Source organism: Bacillus rossius, chromosome 5, assembly GCF_032445375.1.
Source record: "Bacillus rossius redtenbacheri isolate Brsri chromosome 5, Brsri_v3, whole genome shotgun sequence".
NCBI classification, from domain to species: Eukaryota; Metazoa; Arthropoda; class Insecta; order Phasmatodea; family Bacillidae; genus Bacillus; species Bacillus rossius.
The window spans coordinates 18,351,259-18,379,189 of NC_086333.1; the positions used below are offsets into that span (position 1 = coordinate 18,351,259).

The 27,931-nt window shown below is 40.1% G+C and overlaps 1 protein-coding gene across 2 annotated transcripts in view; it reads left to right on the forward strand.

The window, feature by feature from the left end:
* LOC134531618 (aldo-keto reductase family 1 member A1-like) overlaps positions 1 to 27,931 on the forward strand; it is a 77,939-nt gene that overhangs the window by 43,151 nt on the left and 6,857 nt on the right. The window contains exons 5-6 of one of the 2 annotated variants that reach the window (XM_063367373.1): positions 2,954 to 3,113; positions 18,628 to 18,725. In XM_063367373.1, the coding sequence (XP_063223443.1) occupies positions 2,954 to 3,113; positions 18,628 to 18,725 (258 nt within the window). The remainder of the gene's footprint in view (positions 1 to 2,953; positions 3,114 to 18,627; positions 18,726 to 27,931) is intronic. The other variant, XM_063367374.1, reaches the window with a different exon arrangement.

The window sequence follows — 27,931 nt, forward strand, 5'->3', positions numbered from 1 at the left end:
ATGTGTGTAATGAAACAAGCATTGACTGCAAAAAAAATGTAATGTCACAGAATGAGTGCAGGATATACCTATTATACTTAGGTATAGTGCTTGAACCTTATCTCAAATGGGAAAAACATGTTTCTTAGTTTACGAACAAAATTCTAACAATGGCATATTATTTTGTTGAACAAAGATCTATATTTATTATCTCTTAAAGGAATTAGAAAAGTTTACTTAGAAATTTATCAGGCCGTTCTGCAGTATGGCAATTATGGCTTCGGGATAAATGAGCAAAACATAAATTAAACCACTTATTACAATTCAAAAATGTATATTTAAAAACTAATAATTGCTATCCAAGAAACTTTTTAAACTTTTAAAAATATTTGTTATTAAATGCTTTATATTATAGCTGCAAAAACGAGTATATATCAAAGGGAAAATCAGTCAAATAATTTAGCTCATAATTATCCCATATTGTATAAACAGAACATAAATTTACCAATTCCTCTATTTCATAAAAAAATATTTACAGAGCTCTTCAGAAATCTTGCTTCCAACAATTTTTGTTATTCTTCCTGAAAAATTGAAAACAAAAATGTTTTTAAAAATAAATAATATGTAAAAACTTTGGTTGAACAATTAACATACTGTTACGATTTACTGCTGGTTCGTAAAGGATAGCCCAATTAAAGATTATTATCACATACAGTTATATTTATTGCCACTATTTACATGACTAGCTAATAATCTAAAAATGCCAATTAATCAATTGCACTCAAAAAAAATGTTGCCTCCTCCAGTCACTTGCTTCTCACAATCCACACGCCTCGCTGGGCCACACCTCTGGCGCAACTCTCGCCGCAGCACCCCTCGTGGTCCTCCGTCGCAGGACTCCGTCGCCGCTGTCGCACTTCCCCTTCGCCGAGCTCCCACTCGACGCCTCGCTCGGAACTTCGCTCGGAACTGAACTCTTCGCCCTGGAACCTTCGTCCAGGGACTTCACCACTATATCGCCCAGAAACTCCGCCGCTGGATAACTCCCGACTTCACCCTGAACTCTCCTGACTTTCTACTGATTCCTGACCGGCGTCCTCGGGCATATATATAGGCCCCAGCAATTCCAGAACTCACAAGAGCGGCCGGGGCCTGTCGCGTCATCGCGAGCCGTCCCGACGGCAGAAATCTCTCGAAAACATGTGTCGGCGGCTCGCGCCACTCCCAGCTGTTCGGTGTCAGTTACGTGTCGAAGGCAGGGCGCCGCGCGGGGAGTGCGGAGGGCTGGAGGGAGATAAAGCGGCGACCCAGGTGCGCACGGCACATCTCATGTTACGGTGTGCACCTGCGCATGACGTGGCCTTGCTAACGTTCGTAACAGTATGAAATGATTTCTGTAATATTTTAGCATGGCTTTATATACTGTCGTAATATATGCACTTGTACTTTTCCTATAAACATTAATTTTTGTCTTTTTATATGCAGAATTTTTCGTAAACAACTTTATACTTAAACTAATTAATTACTTTTTTTAACTTTAATATTTATTAAAACTTATTTTTCATTTTAAGCTATTTTTATTTATGCATTGTCAATAAATTGTTTTAATTATTATAATGTTTATATTAGTCAAAATACCGCATATAGATGAAAGTGTCTAGATTCACTCGCACACAAGCTTGCTTTTGTAAGTACTAAATTTTCACGTTTAATTTAGTGAAATATAATCAAACTTGCGGCGCTGCAGTCCATCGCTCTGGTTGTTTCACTGCACCGGTCATTTCGCTGGACTCGAGGCTCATGACGCCCGCTAATTAAGACAAACGAGCGGGCGGTAAGCACATTAGGAAAACAGTTAACTATTAACTATAAAGTTATTATCATTAATATTCAAATGCTTATTTCTTAAAAAAATTAAAGGAAATTTTTATCTTATTTTAAAAATTACTAAACTTAATTATTAATTTAAAATCAATGCCTTTTTAGATATCATGCTACCAACTCAGGTGCAAAGTTACTAGCAGCACCCTGGTAACAAATTGTTTTACAATTTCTTATTTTATTAATTTATATCTACAAATATATACTGTGCAAATAAGTTTTAACTTACCTAAAAGTATTATTTCAATTACTAATAAATGTTTATTTAATACCAATGAGTCGGTTAAATGATTTTTAAAATTAATTTTTTTTTTTAAATTTATCACAACAATTGGCACCTTATATTATTTTCTCTCTTGGGATTAAATTATTGACACAATTGAAAATTAAATATATTGATTACCAAATACAAAATCATCTTTACTTACAACACTGAAATTTATTTTTTGTTTGTATGAGAAAATAAATTAAGTGTATTGATTTAATTTAAAATTATTAAAGCTGTTTAAAATTGCAGAGTTCCAAACTACAAGTTAAAAACCACATTTTGCATAAAGTTTAAATATTTTATATATATTGTAATTTGAAATGTAAATAAATTTTTATTGTTTTTTTTCTTTTAATGATAGATTTAAAACATTTTAACCAAACATTTATGTGTAGTTAACCTTTTTTAAAAACAATTTAGTTCGGAAATTGTCAAAGATGCATTAATACCAAAAAATTTTAGGAAAATAAATGCCATAGCTCAGCATGTATTATTATGCAAAATCGTTAAATATCTCTGGTCAAATATCGAATTAATTTGGGAAAACATTTAAACATTGGACTTTCATGTATAAGGATGAGTTTGAAAAATTTGGTTCATTCATCCCGATTTGTTAATCATATCTTACCCGATAAAAATAGTAAAAAAAAATAAAATAGCTATTCGTAATAGACAATGGATGATTTAATACTCATTTTTATGAACTTGTATGTTGCTGGGCCACCTTTAATGATTCTGTGTCAACATCACATTAAGAAAATTAAAGTTTACGGCATATTGTAGAAAATAGATATCTAAGAATGTCAAACACTTCTGTATGCGCAGGGCCACAGGGAACTGGCCAACGCAGGACCCAGTGGTATTGGCTGTGGCCAACAAACACAACAAGACCGCTGGGCAGGTGCTCCTGCGGCACCACGTGCAGCGAGGCATCGTCGCCATTCCCAAGAGCACCAATCCCAGCCGTCTGAAGGAGAACCTGCAGGTGAGCGTATCACACCATCCCTTCCGAACCACTTCACAAACCATCTGCACTGAGTTATCGTCCCCATTCACAAGCGAACCAACTCCAGCAACCTCAAGAAACACCAGCGTGTTTTTCATTCACTCTTTCTTCTACTACTTCTACTACTTTACAACATCGTAGCTATTCTTGAAACATGAATACCACCTGTATTAAAATATATCCTATAGTTGACCACTAAAGTTTTTCACTTACGTTCCACATCACACACGAACGAGGAATCGTCATCACTGCATCTTAGAACATATTTTACATCTTCCTCAGTAGTATGTAATAGCCGGTACTAGATCAGGATGCAGGATGTGGTGCCGGTGCCGGTGTCCGCCATCTTGGATTCTGACGTCACGGCGGCCATCTTGGATGGTTGTGACCTTGACCTTTGACCTTGACCTTGAATTTGATCCTCAAAAATCGCCAAAATCCGCCAAAATTGGGCAAAATTTGCCCAAAATTCCTCAAAAATCGCCAAAATTTCCATTTCTGTGGAAAAAAGTTCCGCCAAAAAATCTCAAAAAATTCCACAAATTAAAAATTTCTCATTTCGAGGGAAAAAATTTCCCGTTTCGAGGGAAAAATTCCCGTTTTTAGTCCTTAAAAATCCCAGCGGCTGAAAATTCCTAAAACTGGCTTAAGCATCCTTAACTCAAGCCTCAGTTAAGCAATTTCTAGGAATAAGGATACCATGACCGCCATCTTGGATTATGTCGTCACCGTTGCAATTTTCGTTACGGTCGCCATCTTTAACTTTTTTATTATCCGATTTTAATAAAAAAATTAAAATTTATTAAAAAATTCAAATAATATAAATTTAATAAAAATATTTAAAAAGCATACTTTTTCGACACGGAGCTCGGAGTCCTCGGTTCGAACCCGACGAATGCAAAAAAATAAAAATGACGACCGATCGTTCCCTCGTGGTGGGTGCTGGCCGACTGACTCCCACCACTTTTTATCATCATCTAGTATGACGTCATGGCCGCCATCTTGTCTTCGATGCTGGAAGCCATCATCATTGTATCGTCGGCTAGAGTGCGCCGATGACATGTTAGTTTAATTCGTATCCGCTAGAGTGCAGTAATAATTTATTACTGTGACACCCGCCATCTTGTCATTTGGCCGCCATCTTGAAAATCCGTAATTATTTAGCTAGAATTTCGGGAAAAGTTCCAAAATTCATTAAATAAATCACTCATTAATTTACATATTGATTCGATCGATTCCCGTCCTCGGTTCGATACCCGATCGTTGCAATAATGTTTAATCTTATGTAAAAAAAAATAATTTAAATAAACCATGTTCAACATTCGTAAAGAGACTCTAAATCCTCTACGACCACCATCCTATCAGACATCAAGACCACCATATTGGAAATGTGTAATTTTAATGCTAGAGATCCGGGAAAAAGTTCAGAAATCATTAAATAAATTTGTAATCCATATAATAATTGATTGGATCGACTAAGGTCCTTGGTTCGATCCCTGGCCGATACAAAACAACTTTAATATTCTTAAAAAATACTAAAAAAGTGTTAGGTTTGAGAAAATAAAAACACCACAAGTTCTTTTAAAAAAAATTTATTACATAAATTCAATACGCTACTACAAGTACAAAAAATACACAGACAAATTACTAAAGTTTTGTGGATTTCTCGATTCAAACAGTCTTCTTACTATACGGACAAAGTCCTTTACATGACTTGAAATGTCTATTCAGTCTATCAGGTCGACATATTGGTACACCACAATTTTCACACAAAGACGAATTATCGTCTTCATTAAAAGGACAGTGATATATTTCATGTTGTTTTGCACTTCGAATAGTTGCTAATGTTTTGTTACAAAATATACAGCTTGATTCTGATGAATGTACAGCCAGTCTATCACAATTCCTTAGGTGCCGTTTTAATCTTCCATATTGTACAAACTTGCTTAAACACCTGTTGCACTGATATTTAATGCGTTCAGAGTTATTACTACAATTGTGTATTACATAATCCCGTAATTTCAAGTTTTTGATCTTCTCACAGTACGTGCAGTCGGGTGATGGAACACCGCTGGATGCTCCTTCCTTCATTAATGACACTGGAACTGTTGACAACCATTGTAACACTGCTGACATGTTAACTTCTGAAGCCGTTGAGGTCTGCTCTGCAGAAGATGTTGCACGTGTCGAAATCTCCTGCTGTGCTGAGAGAGCAGGTGTAGCTGTAGACATCGATGACATCGTGCTCTGCACTGATGATGGTAGACCTTCAATCCAGGTTGGTGTAGATAGTGGTAATGATGCCATCGAAGTCTCAAGAACAGGCAATAACACAACTTATGCACCAGAAGAAGCAAACTAGGTGATCCTTACACCGCCGACGGCAGTAACAAACTGAGCGTCCTGCTGTCTAGGACTCGTTTATATAGTCTCATCGGCTGGTACAACACATGAGTCAAAACAATAACCATGTTCATTATACTCACACTTAACTTTCTCGATAGCATTTTTTATAATGATGATGTAAGCTATCGAGACGTGAAATTAGTTTATTACATTTTATACACTGAAATTGTATTCTTTGAGCATTATTCTGACAGCTGCTTCTTTCATGTCTGCGCGCATTCGTAGGTTTAGTAAAAGATGCGCCACAATATTTGCATTGATGCGATGTACGCTCTTCATGAAATGAAGTCTGGAATGCAGATGGTGAAACTTCAGCTGATGGTGGAACAGCACGTATCGTTGCCATCTCTGCAGTCGGTATCGGGATCTTCACAGCTGTCGACACCTCAACCATTGAGCCCTCCGCTGCCATGGTCTCCTCTGCTAATGGTATCGGGATCTCCGTCTCCATCATCGTTGCTGCCATCGAGGTCCCCGCTGCTGACGGTAAACTTTCTATTCCGGTCGACATAACTAAATCTCACGAAATTTAATGGAGAGAGCACGTCCGTACTGCACCGTGGTCAGAGGTGAACTGCGGGTCCAGTCGTCCGAACCTCGCTTATATACCCACGGTCAACTGGTATACTACATGAGTCAAAATATCGTCTGTATTTAAAATTATTTTTTTATTAGGTACCTAAAAATTGTAGAAATAAAAAACACACGAGTTCAAGTTTTACACATTTATTTATAAAACATACACAAATACACATTAGGTTAAGGAATTAAGCATTTTCACAAGCAAAGTCTTTAATGCCGCACGAACTGACTCGTCGACTCCGGTTCCAACTGGTTCGCAGGCCACGGGATCAGGAACACAGGTTTCCAGCTGGTCATCTTCTGCAACGTCGACAACTCCGACAAGACATGGTCGGTGACGTCTGTGACCACGTCTACGCCTGGGCTTTGGCTCTGTGCTAATTGGGACAGATTCACTGCCTGAACTGCGACGACGAGACACACACCATTTGAACGTCTGCGTAGAAGCATCATAGGTCGCAACAGGTTGCAACACGTCCATGTTTGGTGTTGCACGTGAAGACGAGGCGACTACCTCAGCGATGCTAGCAGGAAGGATTGTGTGTGGTCTCATGTGATAGACGGCGCAGTTTCCAGGTTCGCAACAATCTACCAGCTGCTGAGTCGGTTCGTAGGACACAGGAAAGTGCGCAAACCACCAATGCTGAGCGCCTCCATCACAGGTTTCTGTATATGTACGTAGATACCCGGAATCCCAGTAGCTGTACTCGACACTGCTGAAGCTAGGTCTCGCGCTCACGTACACGTTAGCAGGATGAAACGTAAACATCTTCTTGCAGGTCGAACGCCAACTGAAGGCACGTACGTAGGTACGACATTTATATATGCAGGCTCCTACTAACACTGTGTGTGCCATTTCTGCATTAACTGCGAGTTTGTACAGGCACAGACACGTTCAAACTTGTCACGTAGCTGCACGGCGTATATTGCACTAAGCTTGCGCAGGGAAGGACAACCGTAGTCGGTCTGTATATCCACAATTTCAGCTGCTCCGACGTCACACAGTTCTCGTAGCCATTTCTTCTGTTCATGTCCGGCAACGTAGATTATTTCGTTTTGCAGTAGTAAGTCTTGAAGTGTGTTTTTCACTTAGTGGTACGGAATTTTTCCTTCGTCCCACTCTAGTCCATGATAATATTTACATAGCCATTCATTCGACCGTTTACTTTTTTCGTCTAGTAGTTTCCACGGATACGGAGGTCGGAAAGTGCGTGTTCGAGTCCGGCCGTCGTGAATGACGCCAATTTCCTTGAGCACGAATCCGTTTTGGCTCTGGAAACCTTGCAGGTTGCAGTACATCTTGTCGCTAGCAATGCTCGGTCGTAACTAAATTATCATAGAAAACGAAACGGTATTTATGTCAGAATTTTCACAAGTTTGTCTCGACAATTGTACGATGCAAGCCGATCGTGAAGTATCAGACAAAAAGCATAGGTGTTTGGCGGAATATTTCCGCTAGTCGTTATCTCGATCCTACAGTCGATGATGTTTGAATTTATACGATCATTCTGTTTGGAAACGTCAAACAGCATTAACGGTGCCTTGTTCTTGATACTGTCGGGACTCAGTATCGGTGACTGTATCCGCCCGTAGTAAGCTTGTTGAAACTTGGCATACATTTGATATGCTAGAAGAAATCTTCCACTTTCAAAATCCATGTTCATGTCAACGTACGGATAACTTTCGCTGTTTAAAAATATTTTTACATTACGTATTTGACAGTTATCGAATACGGAGCGACTTACTCCTGCATTGAGCTGTCTTCCGGTCTGAAGACCGATGATGATGTATCTTGGTTTTTCTGTAGCGAAGCTGGACTTTACTATCCAATTGATACGCTGACTATGAGGCAAGCCAGGATAAGTTTCCAGGCTCCAGGATCGGAATGGCACATCGAAGTTCTTGCCATTTTCTATGTTCTTCAACATCTTGACTCGCTCAACGGTGCTCACTTGGATGTGGGGCAGCATCCACTCGATAGACTGTAGTGTTAGCGAGACATCTTGAGGGTTTTCTGCAGCGGCGACAATTGCATTAATGTGCGTGTTGGCTAGAAGCAGTACGAGCTCTTGTTTCGAATTAATGATTATATGCTTGTAGTCCTCAGCGAATCCGAGAAGCATGGACAGAGGAACACAAACTTCGAACTTCCCTTCGGCATAAACCGGAAGCTGATATTCATCCTCGAGAGCCCAACCGGCCATCTTTGCAGCAGACAGTTCATTTGGCGTGAGCGAAAGGTAATTTTTCATAGCAGATGTTATGCCTACATCTCTCGTCTGGTCTACCTTGACGCCATTGAGTACATATGTAATGCGCTCAATTAGGTGAAGAATACCATTGCAGGATATTGATGTCGTTGTCGGGTGCGTACCATCCGCTTTTGTCAGCGTGCCTCTTATACGTAGAAATGACTGCGAAGGTAAAGTACAAATATCTTGGTGCTGTACAGCAATGCGTACTTCCGATGGTAGTGCGTACGGTTCGAGCAGGAAAGGCTGGTACTCGTGCAATTCCATTTTCGTAATGCTGTCATCAAAAATGACCGGATCTTCCACGTTGAGGATTTCGTCTTCCATATTTATTCGGCATTTGTCCAATACTGAGAAGATACTTTATGTTGTCAGGTGTTAATGCACCGATGTCTGGTAGAGAACTGTTCTTATTCACGACAATACGATTTCTTTTATAACTGTTCGGTGTTACGAACTTTATGCCCATCGCTTCAAGTGCAGACGTAATGTAATTTCCTCGTCTTGAAAATTCACCAATCGTCCTCGCTGGTCAACGATTCGGACGACGACTTCGTGTGCGCACTTCACGACGACTGGAACGTAAATGATACTTTGCGGTACTTCTACCAGTTTATATCCTGGCGGGACCATCGGCGAAAACTCGTGCAGCATGTTGCTTAGTCTTCCGTTGAGATACGTTCCACTTGCCAAATTACAGTTTATTCTTATGACATTCACAGGCAAAATGTTTACTGCGCGCGTAGATTCGTACGTTCTTCCTGTACCATACACCTTTGATTCGAATCCGAGCATCGTACCTATGGTCCCAGGTTTCGTAAAGTCGACATTTTCACTGCATGTTAGAATGCTTTTTTGAGTGTTTGGATTTCCACGCAGTTGAAAGTCTACATCCTGTGGTAACATATCCCTGATGTAATTTGCAATGTCATCTATTTCGTAAGAGCCAACAGGTAACCGTATTTCATGAGCGGTCCCATCGCTTTTCAGGAATCAGATCTTGCAGTTTTCCTCGTCGATGTTCGGTATGGCATTATACGTTTGAAAATCTACGAGTCCGATACACCATTCTCCGTCTAAATCCAGAGGCGGGAAATGAACCGCTCGCAGCTCAGATGCATGACCTGTCAAGGTAAGTGTTATCGACATGACTAATAAATTATTGTCACTACACAACCTTTAAGTAGCAATTTTTATTGGTCAGCTAATTTTTGTTTGTTAAAAAGCGAAGACACAAGTGTCCGCAGTTTGTTTGATTAGGCCTCTGTTCCGTTTCGTAATTGTAAAACAACGTAGTGGTCCGACCCAGGTACTGTCGCAGTTCGGGCGGAGGCCGTAAATTTCCAAAACTATCGTAGTACTCGGCCATGTTTCCAGTCTTTACATAGGCCACCCAGTGCGTGCCGCGACCCGCCGACGTGTCTAAATTAATGATGGCACGTTCGTGCGTTTTTGGCTTGCTGGGCAAAGTGTCTCGCATAAACACGCCGCGGAAATTTAGTATTTGAAGTTTGCGTGCGTACTTTATTAAATATATATTGGTGAGCGGTCGTTTCGGTAGGGAACTTAGGATTTTTTCATTCGTTTCTTTTTCATGCCTAGGCCTGATTTGTGCGGCCGTAAGTACAGTCCTGCGCCGTTTTATTTACCGATGGCAATGGCTTCCATGCTGGCATTATGTCGCTGTGCTTCTTTTAACTGCTTGCGTTCATTCTTCGAAGTGTTGACTGCCCGCACTATACCGCTCGTTGCACCGATGAGGCCGCTGAGAACACCCAATGCAGGCAAAAGCAAAGGAAGAAATCCTCCTATAATCTTCTTGTCGAGAGTCTGTAATTTTTGCTTGGCTTTTTGCACGCCTGCACCAGTCTTGCGTTTGGTCTTGCGCGAGTTAGTCTTTGACTTGATGGAGCCGGCTCGACGAGCGCCCAGTCCTAATTTCGTCTTTGCCTTCATGATTTTGGAAACGCCCCACGCTGCGATTTTCTCTCCAAGTCCCGCGTTCGACGATTTACTTATATCTTCGGCTTCCTGTGTCAATATCTGATCTGCTCTGTGCCTAGATTCCAGATCCTTGCTTAATGAATATGCGATATCGTGCTGCTTGCACTTTTCGTCCAGAGAATTAATTCCCACGTCACCGCGAGCTAACCTTTTCGCTAGTTTAGTCCCGGGGCCGCAGAATCTGTAGCCGGGAATGTGTAGCTCGAATGGTAGATTGTTTATCAGCGAGTTTACGAGTCCTGCACCGATGTGTTTTTTGTTCTTACCTCTTCGAGTCATTACGCACAACTGACCAGAAAGTATAAATACGCTTCTTTTATACAATTACTTTAGTACAATGCAGGTCGTCAAGCAAGACGTGTGTTTGCCCGTGCGCATTACGCAAGACGATGTATTTAGTGCGCGTGAATCACGACATGGCTTACTGCTGCCTTCTGCCGTACGATGCATAATGGCGGGTCCGTCCAACTGTGGCAAGACGTGTGTTTTACTGAGTTTACTGGAGGAGCCAAACGGTCTTCGGTTCGAGAACGTTTACTTGTATTCCAAGTCGTTGCAACAGCCAAAGTACCAGCGCCTAGCAACTGTTCTACAATCTGTGGATGGTCTGGAGTATTTTCCGTTTAGCGATAATACCGATGTTGTACCTCCAAACGAAGGAAAGCCTAATTCCGTGTTTGTGTTCGACGATGTAATGTGCGAGAAACAAGGCATAATACAAGAATACTTTTCCATGGGCAGACACGCCAAGGTAGACTGCGTTTACCTGTGTCAGACGTACGGTCGTATTTCAAAACATCTCCTACGAGACAACGCGAATGTCATAGTTTTGTTTCGCATGGACGAACTTAATTTACGCCACGGTTATGACGATCATGTAAACACCGACATGACATTCCAGGAATTCAAAGACATGTGCTCCTTGTGTTGGAAAGAAGAACATGGATTCCTAGTCATCGTAAAGGACTGGCCTCTATATAAGGGCAGGTACAGACGAGGTTTCGATCAGTTTATTGCCAAACATGAGTCATAGCATTTCTAAATTCGGTCGTAGCAGTCGAGACTTACGTACTGCTCTCAAGTCTCATGACGGCGATATCCGCAAATACATTTCGCTACTGGCTCAAAAAGTCGACGGGGTGAAAAAGGAATTTCTTGAGTACCTCGTAGCCATAGACCAGCGCGTGGAAGCTTCGGATTCACGCATTCGCGACATGATCGAAGTATCGAATGCACAAAGACGTGACGATCTGAGGACTTTTCAAAGTAGTCTGAAAGCATCACTATCTCAATCGTCAACAAATTCAGATTTGGCCAAACACAAGAAAGAAGTTTCTGCGAACGAATAAAAAAAGTATATAAGGAGGTCTTGCAATAGGTTTTCAGCCAGTACAATGTCGGACCTGGCCAGTGACCTTCATCGAGCTATACAGTCTGTTCGCGAAAAATATTTACTTGCTAGACGAACCAGACTTGCACGTGAGATGGAAAATGAGGAGATATTTAAACCAATCACTAGTCGCCTCGACGAACTTAAAAACAAGGAAGAACCAGCCTTCATTGTGAAGACAGAAGTTGAAGATGAAATGCCGACTGTAAAGAAGAGAAAGTATGAACCAGATCGAGAAGAAGAGGACTTAACAAGTACAGAGTCCATGCACAAGAAAAAAATACCGAAAAAGGGACATCAAGTTAATGCAATGGTCTGACCATACCTGATATCGTTTACGAGCCGGAATAATGACACGACCTACGGAGTGTACAGAAAACATAATAAGTGGTTCCTCGGTGCTAAAGAAATAGACTTTCTACCAGGAAACATCGTGCGCGTAGCAGAGTTCAAAACGCGCGGGACTCCGGGTCTGTACGAATTGCTGTTTCGCAGGGAACCTAAAGGATATTCTCACAACGACTTACAAGGGTACAAAAAACTGCTAGAGCTAACCAATGCACATTTTCGCGATAACGATCCAGATAGTGGTGTATATAAAGATGTAGATCATGAAAAAATGGACATTCTCGCTAATCTCTTCAGTGAACTAACAATACACGGAGAAGGTTTAAAAAAGCTAGAAAGTGGTCAGACATTTGACTATGTATATTGGGACGACCCTAATGAATAAGTTGATCGCCTTAGAATTCTACATGCTTCGCTTAGTGTAGGAAACTATTCGTACATCAACGAAATAGTCTCCATACTTGAAGAACTGAAGGAAGCTGGCTACATACAATGAGTCGAACCGGAATCGCTCGCGAACTTCATGCTTCTGCTAGACGAAAATACCTTCGTCGCAAAGTCATAGTTCGTGGAATTGATGATTTATTCCAGGCGGACCTTGTTGAGATGATACCGTATTCCCGATTGAATAAAGGTTTCAAGTACATGTTGACAGTCATCGATGTTTATAGCAAGTTCGCTTGGGCTAGACCTGTAAAATCAAAGACTGCAACTGACGTAACCAAGGCCATGAAAAATATTTTGCGTGATGGACGTGTACCGTCGCACCTGCAAACGGACCTCGGGAAAGAATTCTACAATGCAACCTTCAAGGCTTTGATGAAGAAGTATGGCATCAAACACTACTCTACATTTAGTAACGTCAAGGCCTCCGTTATCGAAAGATTTAACAGAACATTGCGTTCCAAGATGTGGCGACAGTTCACGGCTAACGGAAATTACAAGTGGCTTGACATCTTGTCGAAACTAATAAGCGAGTATAATTCCACGGTGCATTCTACCACGAAAATGAAGCCAAAGGACGTAACGGACAATCGCCTGCTTCAAACAGTGTTTTCCAACTTGAAAAAGAAAGATCCACGAAAGCGTAAACCTAACGTCGGTGGCATTGTGCGAATCTCCAAGCAGAAAGGTATCTTCGAGAAAGGTTTCACTGCAAACTGGAGTCCCGAACTTTTCCGTGTGACACATGTTCGTGAATCAGAGCCTAGGACCTACTACCACGAAGATTTGGACCACAAACCTATCCATGGAGGCTTCTATGCCGAAGAGATTAAGCCTACGTTGTATCCCGATACGTACTTGGTGGAGAAGATTATAAAACGAAGAAATGGACGGTCCTACGTCAAGTGGTGGGGCTTTCCACCTCGCTTTAATTCGTGGGTGGCAGATGCAGATGTCGAGAAATCCACAAAACTTTAGTAATTTGTCTGTGTATTTTTTTGTACTTGTAGTAGTGTATTAAATTTATGTAATAAATTTTTTTTAAAAGAACTTGTGGTGTTTTTATTTTCTCAAACCTAACACTTTTTTAGTATTTTTTAAGAATATTAAAGTTGTTTTGTATCGGCCAGGGATTGAACCAAGGACCTTAGTCGATCCAATCAATCATTATATGGATTACAAATTTATTTAATGATTTCTGAACTTTTTCCCGGATCTCTAGCATTAAAATTACACATTTCCAATATGGTGGTCTTGATGTCTGATAGGATGGTGGTCGTAGAGGATTTAGAGTCTCTTTACGAATGTTGAACATGGTTTATTTAAATTATTTTTTTTACATAAGATTAAACATTATTGCAACGATCGGGTATCGAACCGAGGACGGGAATCGATCGAATCAATATGTAAATTAATGAGTGATTTATTTAATGAATTTTGGAACTTTTCCCGAAATTCTAGCTAAATAATTACGGATTTTCAAGATGGTGGCCAAATGACAAGATGGCGGGTGTCACAGTAATAAATTATTACTGCACTCTAGCGGATACGAATTAAACTAACATGTCATCGGCGCACTCTAGCCGACGATACAATGATGATGGCTTCCAGCATCGAAGACAAGATGGCGGCCATGACGTCATACTAGATGATGATAAAAAGTGGTGGGAGTCAGTCTGCCAGCACCCACCACGAGGGAACGATCGGTCGTCATTTTTATTTTTTTGCATTCGTCGGGTTCGAACCGAGGACTCCGAGATCCGTGTCGAAAAAGTATGCTTTTTAAATATTTTTATTAAATTTATATTATTTGAATTTTTTAATAAATTTTAATTTTTTTATTAAAATCGGATAATAAAAAAGTTAAAGATGGCGACCGTAACGAAAATTGCAACGGTGACGACATAATCCAAGATGGCGGTCATGGTATCATTATTCCTAGAAATGGCTTAACTGAGGCTTGAGTTAAGGATGCTTAAGCCAGTTTTAGGAATTTTCAGCCGCTGGGATTTTTAAGGACTAAAAACGGGAATTTTTCCCTCGAAACGGGAAATTTTTTCCCTCGAAATGAGAAATTTTTAATTTGTGGAATTTTTTGAGATTTTTTGGCGGAACTTTTTTCCACAGAAATGGAAATTTTGGCGATTTTTGAGGAATTTTGGGCAAATTTTGCCCAATTTTGGCGGATTTTGGCGATTTTTGAGGATCAAATTCAAGGTCAAGGTCAAAGGTCAAGGTCACAACCATCCAAGATGGCCGCCGTGACGTCAGAATCCAAGATGGCGGACACCGGCACCGGCACCACATCCTGCATCCTGATCTAGTACCGGCTATTACATACTACTTTCCTCAATAACAACCCGCAGGGAAGCACAACATTATGTCGTGCCATGTTACAAAATACCGTATGTGTAGCGAGGCATCACAGACATTTTTATTAAGACAGCAAACATGTTATTAAAATAATTTAATCTCATGCTAAGTTAAACACTGTTAACATATAGGCAAAATCTTTGACACCAAAGTGCAAAAACCATAATTGCCTCAAACTATCCTTGAAAGTGGGCATCACACTTCTTTTCTGTCATTATACGATTTAAACACCACCTTCAGCAAGCATAGTTACCATTGCCATAAGTCTATCAGCTGTTTAAAAAAGAACCTGAAGGTGTTGTAAACAATGTTCCTCTCATCCACGTTACATAAAAAGCAGAGCCAAAATCTTATTACTACCAAGAGAACTAAGTCCACCTACCTCAAGGAGAACCGGCATATCTGCATTACAGGCATTTCCTCTTTTGCCATAGTCGCTGATTCCCCAGAACAATTTTACTATCCATCAACAAAATATTTTATGAATGCCCACATTTGTCCTTCCCAGGCCACGTCACACACTGTGTGAACAAACACATCTTTGCTATCACCATGAGCACTGACTCTAGCTGTTATAAATATCACATTTTGTTCCTCTCGAGCTAATTTATGCTCAATGTACAACGAGGCAAAATATCTGTCACCAAGAACAAAAAAAAAAAAAAAAAAAAAAAAAAAAACACGATAGTCTGAAAGGTACATGCAACACACATATACAGCAAAGCATTTTCATTATTTCCAAAAGTACTAATGAAATTTGCTTTAAGGATAACCAACAGAAGAAAATTAAATTAAGTATCTCATGCCACATAACCATGTAAATCAAAAGACTGCCGGTTTTTCAAGCCAAACTCAAGCTGCGACAACTAGCAGATTAGTCTTATGCTCCGTCGTTCTCATACTGCATAAGGCACCATAAAAATTAAGAATTTTAGCAATTTCTAAGATCTCGAAACAATAACTTCCTTGTGAAGAATAAGAATCTTCCGTTTTGTGCACTTAGTTACTAACCCCTGCTTTTATTGCCCAAAAACAAAATTTTAAATTATTTTCTATTATTCTGATTATCTTTGGCTAGAAAATTATTATAATTTTTTTTTAGCACTTCAGGCATTAGGCTTTTAATGAGGAGTAGCTGCATGGTAACCACTTTTAAATATATAATCTCGAATGCCATCTTCAATAAACCATCCACTATCCAAGGAATCCAATTGCCCCAATACACATTTACATGCCTTCGGCCACTGGATATAGCATGCCATGATTAACGTCCTATATCACCTTCTAACCTGCCAATAATGGGCCCTAATTAAGAGACGTGTCGCTGGGCCAACCAAATCAAATATGGTCGGATTTCCCCTCTCTGTTAACGATATTCGTATATTGGATGTATATGATTCCTTTGTTATTTTCTGCATTTATACTATGGTTTCAGTATACCTGTACATTGCATGGTTGGTGAAAGAGGGTGTCAGCATTGCCGTGAGTTTGGCCCTTATTGTGTTTTATTCGGCCATCATACTACTGTATTTGCTCAATCCACCTAGGGATCGGTCCCTATGGGTTCTTGAACTGCATTAGCCACATAAGTGCAGCATGGTCAGTGTGTACAAGGAATTTTTACCTGCCTAACTGCTTGTAAATATGCTCCAGGGACTTACTTGGCTATGGCTAGAAGTTCTTTTCTTGTTACAATAGTTGCGTTCGTGCTTAGATTAAACCTTTGCTCTAGTATCGAATGGGGTAACTCACTTGCTTCGATGGGGCTAGAAACAGTGCCTCCTTTAGTCTCTAAAAGGCAGTCTCACACCCGGAAGTCTACACAAACTGTCTCTTTTTCTCAGTTAGCTGATGCAGTGGTCTTACAATAACTCCAAACCCATGAACGCATCTATAGTAGGTACAAATCCAACGAACCTCCTTATATGTTTATTTTTATGTTAAGGACACTTCTTAACGCACTGTACTTTTGTTCTCCATAGTCCCCGATGCAGCAACCTTCAAACACGAAGCCTGCTTTTCACCCGGCTATCACTCTCAAAGGGGTCACTCACCCTCATCCTCTCCGTTTATAAACCCCTTAGCTCCGTTGTACAAAGTTATTGTGGCCTTTCGAAGATTCGCTTCAAAAGAATCCTGGTCTTACCAATTGAGGCTCTAGGAACAATGGCATCATAGTTAGGCCACTTCACGCAAGCAGGGCTCGAGAATCTTGCCGATCCTTCTATGGAGGTTGTGGCCAGTCCCCTGCCCTAAATTGGGAAAAAGACTTTGTTCAAGGCTACATAGCAACAGGATACGAGTCTAGAGGGCTACAGGCTTCTTGGCTAAGAAAGTACAAGTTTATAAGACTACAAGACTGCAAGGCTACAAGGCTATGAGATTACAAGTCTACAAGGCTGTAACTGGCTCCATTCAGCAGCGAAAGTAAATTTTTCTCATTCAAATAATTTGTTGCATGTAATCCCGATTCTTGCATCAGTTAGCACCACATGCTTTGTTGTATATGCAGTCGCTCTTTAATGTGGGATGCGGGATGCTCACTCACGATCGCAAGAGGAGGTGGGCTTCGCTAAACACCATTGAGAAGGAAGTTCGTCATGCATGATAGTGATTCTCAGCCATCTTAAGGCATGTTATATAACTAAGAAATTATTTTTTTTAATTCCACGTTATAAAATTATTGTAAATGCTGATTAATCAGCACTAATTAAATGCAACTCTGAATAAAATTTGCACATCTCATTAGGTAAAAAATTTTCCATGCATAGTTTGATTTCTCAGAAATAACCAGATGCACTCGTAGAACATCGGCAGATGTCTCACCAGGAAAAAATAGGAGCACACGGAGAAAACCAACAGAAGCATCGCCTTGAATGACCAGAATAAATTGGAGAAATCAACAAAACATTGGCAGGAATATTCAGAAGAACATTGAGAAAACCAACAAAATATCGAGTAGAATAATAACTAGCACACGGAGAAAACCATAAAAATAATGGCAAGAATATCAGTAGCACGCAGATAATAGTAACACACCTTTTCCAAAATCAATAATAATGAATTACAAAAAAATTACAAAGTAAAAGAAAATAGTTACAAGAACTGCCACCTTGTGAACTTCTCCTTTGCACAGTAAGGATAGAGTTCTAGCACAAGCCAAAATTTTGGAATGTTTTCCGAATTTCTAGCTAAATAATTACAGATTTTCATAAATTCCGGATTTCAATATGCCAATGTTGCGTCATTCATGATGGCCGCTGAGGTCCCAGTCTTAGGCTTTGAAAGGCGGACACCCCCGAACATGGCCGATTCCTGACGATTGGCAAGTCAACTATCCGTAGTCCCATAAGAATAACACATTGTGCCCTAAAATACCAAATCATACTACTCACGCTGTCGGCTATCTGAAACACTTCGTCGAATGGTTAAAGTAGACACATATATGCTCTTAAGATTTAATATCTTATACTTTTGTCTATGATGCCCGCGCACTGATTTTTGCAATTCCGTTGCATACTAAAATTTCACCTACAACACACCTAAATAAGTATAAATTCAAGAACATATATATTTTTGTTGTTACCAAATATTGTATATATTAAACTGAAATTAAAATATTTCATGCAGTAAAAGATAAGTGTTTTAATTATGAATTGGTTTTTTCACTACACATACAACTGTTTCTTGCCAGGTATTTGACTTCCAATTGGATGATGAGGACATGGAGAAGTTAGCAGCGCTCGACAAACGAGCGAAAGGACGCATGTTTTTCCAAAATCAAAGTAAAAGGTATGAATATAAAAATTATAATTTTATTAAGTAATTTTTTAACTTTATATTTCAATTTAAATAATTAAAACACTTAATATACAAACAAGTATTTCTAGTTAGAATTTTAAAAATAAATTTGTACTATACCTACAATTAAGTAGCAGTTAAACATTAGGTTTAATGTTCACGCATAAATATTTTTATCGTATTAAAGCATAAGACAATTCATAAAATTACCAGTTTGTTACATTGTGCCAATTAATATGAAATGAAAAAAAATGTTAATTACATTTATGAAAAGTTTGCCTAACATATACATATATAACACATTTTTCTTCTTTCAATGCAAATAATTATACCATTTAAATTTTGTTCCTTAAGTTATTACATACATTTTCCTACAGTATTATCAAACCTTTACATCAGGTTAGTACGCCCCTTTTCAAGGATGAAGAGAATCACGTTGAACATAACAAAAAATATGTTCCTTTATGTAGCTAGCTTCTCATTAAATATAAAACGTTACTTACAGGGCCTCTGCTGTTCACACACGTTTCATCCGGGATCTTAAGTATTCAAACACGTCACGTCCGAAGACTCTTTTACTGATACGATTAGGACTAGCAAACCGCATATGCCCTTGTCCGCAAGGAAAACAAGTGACGGGCCTTTGTCCTTTTCTCCCTTGTGCGGGAAACTACGATTCCACTACCTACCTTGTCTCAGGGAAACCGTAATGTTTATAAGTGTCCTCTATTTTTCAGAGTTCCTTTAATAACAGGCATAAACAAATATTTGTTTATGTTTCCGTCCTTACAATAATTACCCTTCACCTCTTGGGATTCCTTCTTGATGCTAGTCGATTGTTCACTGATTCCTACTGAACGACTGCGCAGTCGATTTTTTACTGGGGTCACTATCCTTTTTTCAATTCAAAAAATAGTTAATGCAGCGTAGACTTGGGTAGTACCGGATCCAGCTGGAACCTGAAAGTAACAACAAACACACAAACACTCAAGAGAAAAACTGAAATCAATGTATATTATATTTCTTTTTTCAATTCCAAAACGAGATACCTAATATGCCGTTGGCACCCCGCACTCGAAAAAGCAGATTGCCACATTTTTGTGAAATTTTCCAAATGTAATGAAATAAGGAATATGCGAGGGTAAATGCCAAAACACTATATATATATAGTGTTTTGGCACTTATATATATATATATATATATATATATATATATATATATATATTTGCAAAGTGCACATACTGGCACCAAATACTATTTGGCTAATTTATTAATTAAACATCGAAAAATATTCGTGCCTCGTGGATCTCAAATGACTACTAGTACGCAAATTCGTGCTTCACATATATATTGAATTTAAAAATAAAATAGTAATAAATACATAAAGTAAAAATTACTATAGAACCCACACAATGAAAAGATTTTATAACACACATTAGAGTAGGGCTTAAAGTGCTACTGTGCATTACTATAAATTAGCCAATATTAAACTGTTTTAATAAACTATTAAAATGTTACTAATACTACATGTACAAAAATATTATTAAAATTTAAGTGTTAAAATTTGCAAATGTGCATTCATATTGGTGCTAAGAAATAGTACCAAACATTAACAAAATACACAGTTATCAAATTAATGACCAGCAGCTCTGATGTATATGTTAGATGTTAAACAAACCTCTGCCAAGTATGCGGTAACTATAGCTGTGGCTACTCGCCTCTTCTAGTGACCATACCGCAGCTCTTAGCGGGCAGGATTAATTCTTCAACGAGTAAGAAACTCGCTATCACCACTCGCCTCGACTTTGGTAAGAGATGAACTCGCTGATGGTCATTCCCTTCGTAATTCTCATTCCAAGTAAATTCTCTCAGCTATTTACACTGGAACACGAAAAACTGATTTGTGAAAATATCTCTGCCACTCGTTGCTCACAGAGAAAGTGATTGTCGTTCACTGTTGGCGCACTGCAACACCTAGTCCTCTATAGTTTGGCTCGAAGGCTCTCGAGCTCTGGCGGACTCGTCTGCTCTCTCGTACTCGTTGGTTTACTTGTCCGGTTTCATGCTTGTGTAGGGACTAGAATCATTCAGAGATGTCGTTAGGAGTTCTGCCTCCCCAAGTTGTCATCTCTTGTTTGGTCTGAGTGAGTGTTGCTCTTTTGTTCTGGACTTAAATTAGTAACGAGACTACTCGTGCTATGCCCCTGCCAACTACTCTACTGCCCCTTAATATAGTTCGGTGTAACTCTTTCTTCAACATATCTAACTCGTTACTTAAAGAGCAAGTATTAATTTGTCGACTATGGACTCATTCCCAGAAACCTCGGAACTGGTAACGTCAATGCTAACACTTCATTGGTGGTCTGTAGTGACAGGGATTAACCTTACAATGAAGATGTCCTTTGGTTGTCAAGGCGGATGGGCAAAACTTCGTCAGGTCTTTCGAAATTGAGTAATAGTTTAATAGAGCATCACTGCCGGTCTCTTTAGGTCTGTTATTCTGTCTCATCGTTAGGTTTTCTTGGGTTATTGACTCCTAATCATGGAAACTCTCCACTCCAGCTGGTGTTTTTTGCTTGATTTGTTGAGGTTATTGTTCCAGAGCACTCCACAGTAATTTAGACACACTGCCAAGTATGTGCTTATAACTCCAAAGAGCCTGCAGAAAAGGTTGCACTATGGTTGTACCTCCAAGGAGCTTGGTTGTATACAAAGGTGGACTGCCATAAATAATAAAGCGATTCCCTGTTACAGCAAAGTAAGCGACAATGTAGAAACCCTAATGCACTGCTGAGACTCGTCACCAAAACCAACTGGGTAAAGGTAAATGAACACCAGTAATAAATGTGAGTCCTTTCTCCTACCACTCCATTATACAAGAAGCCTGTTGTGGAAGCCTGCTGGAGAGCCACTGCCCTGTTGGCCGGCTTATAGACATGATACGTGGGTGACTTGTGAAGATGACTAGCAAGAAAGAAGTTAAAAAGACCAAAAATCAGTGTAAGATCAGACCCAGGAATTAATCTTTTACAAAGAGACTTCAGTGTTGATTGTATTGGCGGACACAAGAAGCCACTGAATGGGGCAGAACACTGAAACTATTGCAAAACTTTTTGAACATGTTTGTTCACGGGAACATTACCCTGTCAGTTTAGGAATCTGAGCCCTTGCACACCCATCCCGAATTTTTCCTTGGGACATTAAGAGAAAGAGAGAAAGGTACATAATGTGACACCCACATATTTGAGTAAGGGGACAGATTTATATGACATAAACAGAAACAGGCAAAAGTAAAAATTGGAGAGAGGCATCGGCCACCAAATTTGTGAAATGCAGAACATGGACATGCTTACTTTTATAAAATTTTACCAGCTCAGGAACATAAAGCAATGCTAGAAGTGCACTCCAAGATGTCGCCTCGGGTCTATGCTATGGCAGCAGGCACCAATCCTGCACATGGAGTGCTGTTAGCAATGGAGCCAAGGCAGAAAATGATGCATGGCGGTCTGGTGACAGAAGAAAATACCTAAAGTCCCTCATAATCAACGTGCATCAGAACTGTCACCCATAGTGTGTATCATTAGAAACTCCTGATGAAGTTACCATGCCCACTCTCAATTCAAACATGGCTGAACAATCTGAGACCTAATGCACAAGCTGAGGGTCCCTTTTCCTAAAGGTGCTCGTTAATGATGTGCCACAGGAGGTGGCCACTCCTGAATAGGCATTTATACACAATGCAAATAAAATTCTTGGCTGGTAGCATGTCGTTTCCCGAGATCACCTAGGACTTCCACATATAGCAAATAATTAGGGAATGTGCAGGAGGCGATTTTCACCTCATTCTGCAGTGCTACTTTACAGTCCACAGGGTGCTTTTAAATACACACATAGTTTACCTTAGAGTCACCTCCTGTAAAATAGTGGACTACATCAGCACAATGTGCTGCCAGTCATACAGTGCAAATCTTCTACTTATAAGAAAAAATCATATTGTGGTTGCTGTATAGAGGAGGGGCACAAGATTAAATAGTATCCTGAGTACTCCGGTAACATGTGTTAATTAAATATGGGAGAAATATGAATCCGTTTCAATGTGTCAATGTGTCAATCTTAGGACTGCCCAGTAGAAGCTAAAAAGTTGATTATGGTTAGTTACATTCAGTTTAACATACAAAGGAGATAATTGGTCATGGTGGGACTGGAAGCTTACTGCCAGGTAAACCAGCATGACTTCCCGATCATTCAGGGTTTATACTCGGTCAAGGATAGACTCCAAGGACTTACAGACTGTAAGACTATGCTGGTGGAACATCCACCAATTCCAGGGGTCATGCACAATAATAAATTTGACATATTTGTATATGGTCAAATTTCCACCACACAACACATGGTGGTGGAACTTACAGACCAAAAGCATAACACAGTATATCTGGTTCCCTCTTAGTTTCAGCAACCTGATAACATCGCAGTACATCTTGTTCAGCATACCTATATTCTCGCTGGGCTAGGCTATCACAGATTAATACTATGCAAAAATGTAAATGTCAATTCGGAGCTGTGGCACCCCCCGCACACAGAAGCTAAGGGAAAAACCTTAAAAGTCTTTAACTTCAATGAACTCTATGCGCTTTATGAGTTTATACATCTGCCAACATATGTTTCCAATGCACACATAACCGATTCCCAACTGGACGCGGCCTTTGAAACAGGTGCGGCCAGGCGATGATAATGGACTGCAAAGTGATCAAGGAATTCTACAGTGATAACTGGCAAATAAGATTTGGCCTCACTATCTTATGGGAATTAAACCCGATAGAATTGTGACCAAACTTCGTATTTACTTCATCCACAAAATGACATATAGACATAAATCCGAATGAGTATTGTGGTTACTGTGGAGAGAAGGGGCACACGACCACCGAATATTAACTGAGGACTCTGGTATCGTGTGTTACCTGCACATGGGAGGGACATAAATCCTGTGTCCATGTAGTCTTATCTCAGGTCTGCCCGGTGCTGGTTAAAGAGTCGTCAATGGTTAGTTACATTAAGTTAGACATGCAGATGACTTCATTTGTTATGGCAGGACTGTAAGCCTACTGCCAGGTCCACCAGCCCAATGTTCTGACCATTGAGATTTTATACTTGGTTTAGAGCAGACTCCCAGGATGTACAGGCTGTAAGGCTTTGCTGATGTAATACCCACAAGTTCCAATTGTTGTCCACAATGATAAGTTGGACATATATGTGTGTGGTTAATGTTTCACCACATATCACATGGAGGTGGAACTTACAGGCCAACAGAATAAGACGATCTACCTGGTGCCCTCCTAGTTTCAGCAACCTGAAAACATAATGGTACATCTGGCTCAGCAGACCTATATTCTTACTGTGCTTGGTCGTCACAGAGGATTACTATGCTCAAATATGAATGTCAAGTTGGAGCTGTGGCATTCCCTGTACACAGAAACTATAAGAGTTTATACTTGTTAATGAACTCTATGTGCTAAAAGAGCCCGGACATCTGTCAAGATATGTCTCCAATGCAAACACCACTGATTTACACCAGGAAGTGGCCTTAAAAGGCCGTTGGTCTTTCTTTCTGTACTACCCAATATCCACGAGAAGATGATCAATGTCTGCTGACGAATTTCTTAGAAACAGAGGATGGACTCCATCTCCATTAATATGGTTTCCAATGTGCAACAGGTACTGAGAAAGTTCTCCACTATGTCTTGACTTGCATGGAGGGCACTCTGAGTAAACAAGTAGTTGGTGTCTTCCTGGACACCTCGGGAGCCTTTATAATTGTCTGTAGGCCACCCATTCTTAACCGTCTCCGTAGTTACAAACTCCTGCCGAAACTTAACAGTCTTTTAAAACACTACTTCAGACACCAGACAAGACTGATGAGGCTGAACACTGCTTCCATAGAAAATGCCCTCACTAACGAATGCACATAATGGATCGATACTAGGGCTGTTGCACTGAAAATCCCATTCGAAAAATACCTCTGTCTGCCATTGCCATAAGGCTGTCCACCCTCCAGTTACACTGATAATGGGTTCATCCTACTGCCAGGAATCTCGAGAAGAGAACTCAAATGCTAAAGTATAAGTGGTGACATGGCAACTCAAGAGCTGGCAATGGCTAATAAGCCCACATTCTCGAATAGTATGTACATATAGGCTGCTACGAGGCCAAATTTTTGGCGATGGTATCACTTTTCCAAGATCGAACTTTCAGGTGAGCAGCTGGTTTCTTGACGACCGTAAAATACTTGGGGTGGTGCTGGATGAATGTCTGATGTTCACACAACATCTTGCCTACGTGACTCAGAAATCGGTAGTGGTATTCCAGCATCTGCGGGATCTGGACCCCAGTGAAAATGTCCTTAAGACCAGAAACCCTGATGTCATTATATTGAAACCTCTTCATTCCAATCATCACATTTGAAGTTGTGGTTAGGTTCAGATGTGTGGGTCTGTTCTACATGAAGTAGCGACTGCTCTCGACATGAAGTGTAGCCCTGCTAGCGTTAACCAAGGCATTCAAAACTTTTTAAAATAATACCCTGGCAGTCCTGGAGGATGTGGTACCCCTGGACTTAGTGGTAGCCGCGAGAAGAGTGTTAGCCCCATGCAAAATAAGAAATGTATTCACACTTGCGCTTTCGAAGTTTCTGCATGAAAATACCATGAGAGCATAGCAGTCCTGGTGGGCAAGGCCGACACACCTATGCCATGTTCCCATCGATGGACGAAAAAATGGCCTCCTCATACTTCCAGGCACAACTGCACCATCTAGGACAGTCAGATAGTCGACTCTCTCTGTACTATGGTGTGAAGGACATAATGGTGCATTTGTTGACTGATTGTAGCAACATCGAGAAACATAATTAATATTAATGTGTGCCATTTACAATAACTCGTAATATATAATGTTTAAGTTTGGACTGCTTTAAAAAATTAAAATTTACAATAAAAATTATAAATTTATTTAAAAAGGTGGAGAATATATGTCATAAAATGTAATTAACACTTTAATATGACCTGGCCACTGACCACAAATCTGAAATAAAACTCTGTCCCTTCTCGTGCATCCACCGCCACTGAAATAAATGATTACATTCTTGATCTTCCTGAAGCAATCATTACTGAATCAATTTGTCAGTCCTATACTGATCCTCTTTCTCTTTATATTGGTTTGCCCCTGCTCTACCTTTTGCTTCGATAAAATAATAACTACATAAGTCCACCTCTTCCTCGATGTTTGCATCCACCACTGCTGCCATAAATGAGTCCAAATATTCTTTTCTTCGTACATCCGCCACTTCCGCACTATATTTGTCCACCTTTGCCCTTTCTTGAGCATCTCTATTTGTTGCACTACATTAATACGCTACTGCCCCTCCTGGTGCGTCACCACTGCTGAAATACATGATTCCACCTCTTCCTTTCCTCGTGCCACCGCTGTTGCCTCAGTATATTAGAATATTACTGTCCCTCCTTGTGCTTCCGAAACTGCTTCACAATATTGATTTTTCTTTGCCCCCTCCTCGTGTGGCCACCAATGCAGTACTATGTTTGTCCACCTTGACCCTTCTTCGCACGTCCGCAATTTTTATGCAACCTAAGTGCACCACTGCTCCTCTTCGAACGTCCACCTCTATTCGATTACATTAGTCCGCCTTTACTCCTATTTCGTGCGTACAAAACCTTTGCACTAAAAATGTCTGTCTCTGGCCATCCTCGTTTATACACCACTGCAGCACTTCATTTTTCCACTTTTGCTACTTCATGTGTGTTCGCAGCTTCTGTACTGAATGAATTCAACACTGCGCCTCCTAGTGCATCCAACATTTCTGTACTAAATTAGTTTTATCTTTGAAAGTAATTGTACAACCACAATAAGCGCAATACATTTTTTGACTTCTACCATTGTTCATCGTCCTTCATTGCTGCACGTCATTAGATTACCACTGCCCCTCCTTGTGCGTTCGTTACGGTGACGAGACATCGGTTCAGCTTGCTCATTTATGTGCATCCGAAAATGCCTTATTATATTTGTCCAGCTGTGCCACTCCTCTTGCGTTCGTTAATGCTGCACTGCTTTAGTCCACCTCTTTCCTTTCATTTGTGATTGACATTCTGGCATTTCATTAGTCCAGCTCTTTTTTGCTCAACTTTCTTCTTAAAACTATAGCACCAAAACTTTATCGCATTTCCAATTGGGTCTGGTTTATTTATACCTGATGCACTGCATTAATCAGCCACTGACCTTTCTCTTTTTTTTCCGACACTGCCGCAATGCAGTGGTCTACCTCTGCCCTTCCTTGATCACCCACTTTTTCTTTACTTCACTAACTTCCCTCCTCCCATTCTTTTGTATACACCATTGTCGCCCTAAATTTTGCAACCTCGATCCCTTCCTCATAAATTCACCACTGCTACACTACATTAGTATGCCTCTGCCATATCAACTTCTGCTATTTATCGAGGTTCCAAAAGTGTCGCAGTTTATTTAAACACTTCCGTTATTAATTCTTAGTCCGTCATTGATAAACTACATTTGTACATTTTAGCTTCTTCTTATAAGTCAGCCACTGATATGCTGCATTGTTTCACCTTTTTAACTGTCACTACTGCACAACATCCGTACACCTCTGCCTTCCTCATGCATATTTCATTGACATACGGCATTAATCCACCACTAGCCCTACTGGTAGGTCCACCACTTTTAATTTATTCGCCTTTAAGAGATACTCTAAATTTTTCCACATCTTACCTTCCCTGTCCATCCTCATTTGCTGCAATAAATAAGTACGCGTCTGCCAATCCTGGTGTATCCACCACTGCTGCAATATATTTGTCTACCTCTGCCCCTCTTTGTGCCCTCTGTCCATCCTCTTAATTGCCGCACTGCATTAATCAGTCTCTGCTTGTCCTCATAAAGTCCGTTAATGCTATGCTACATTGATTTACCTTTGCCCAGTCTTGTGCTTCCACCATTGCCTTGTTAGACTACTTTATCACTGCCCCTCATCATGTGTCCAACAATTTTTTCCTAACTTATTTTGCTTTTGCCTATCTTGTACATTCATCCCTAAAACACTACATTTGTACATCCCATCCTTTCATTGTGTTTTTGCCATTGCTGCACTACATAAAACTACCAATGCAGTTCCATTTGTG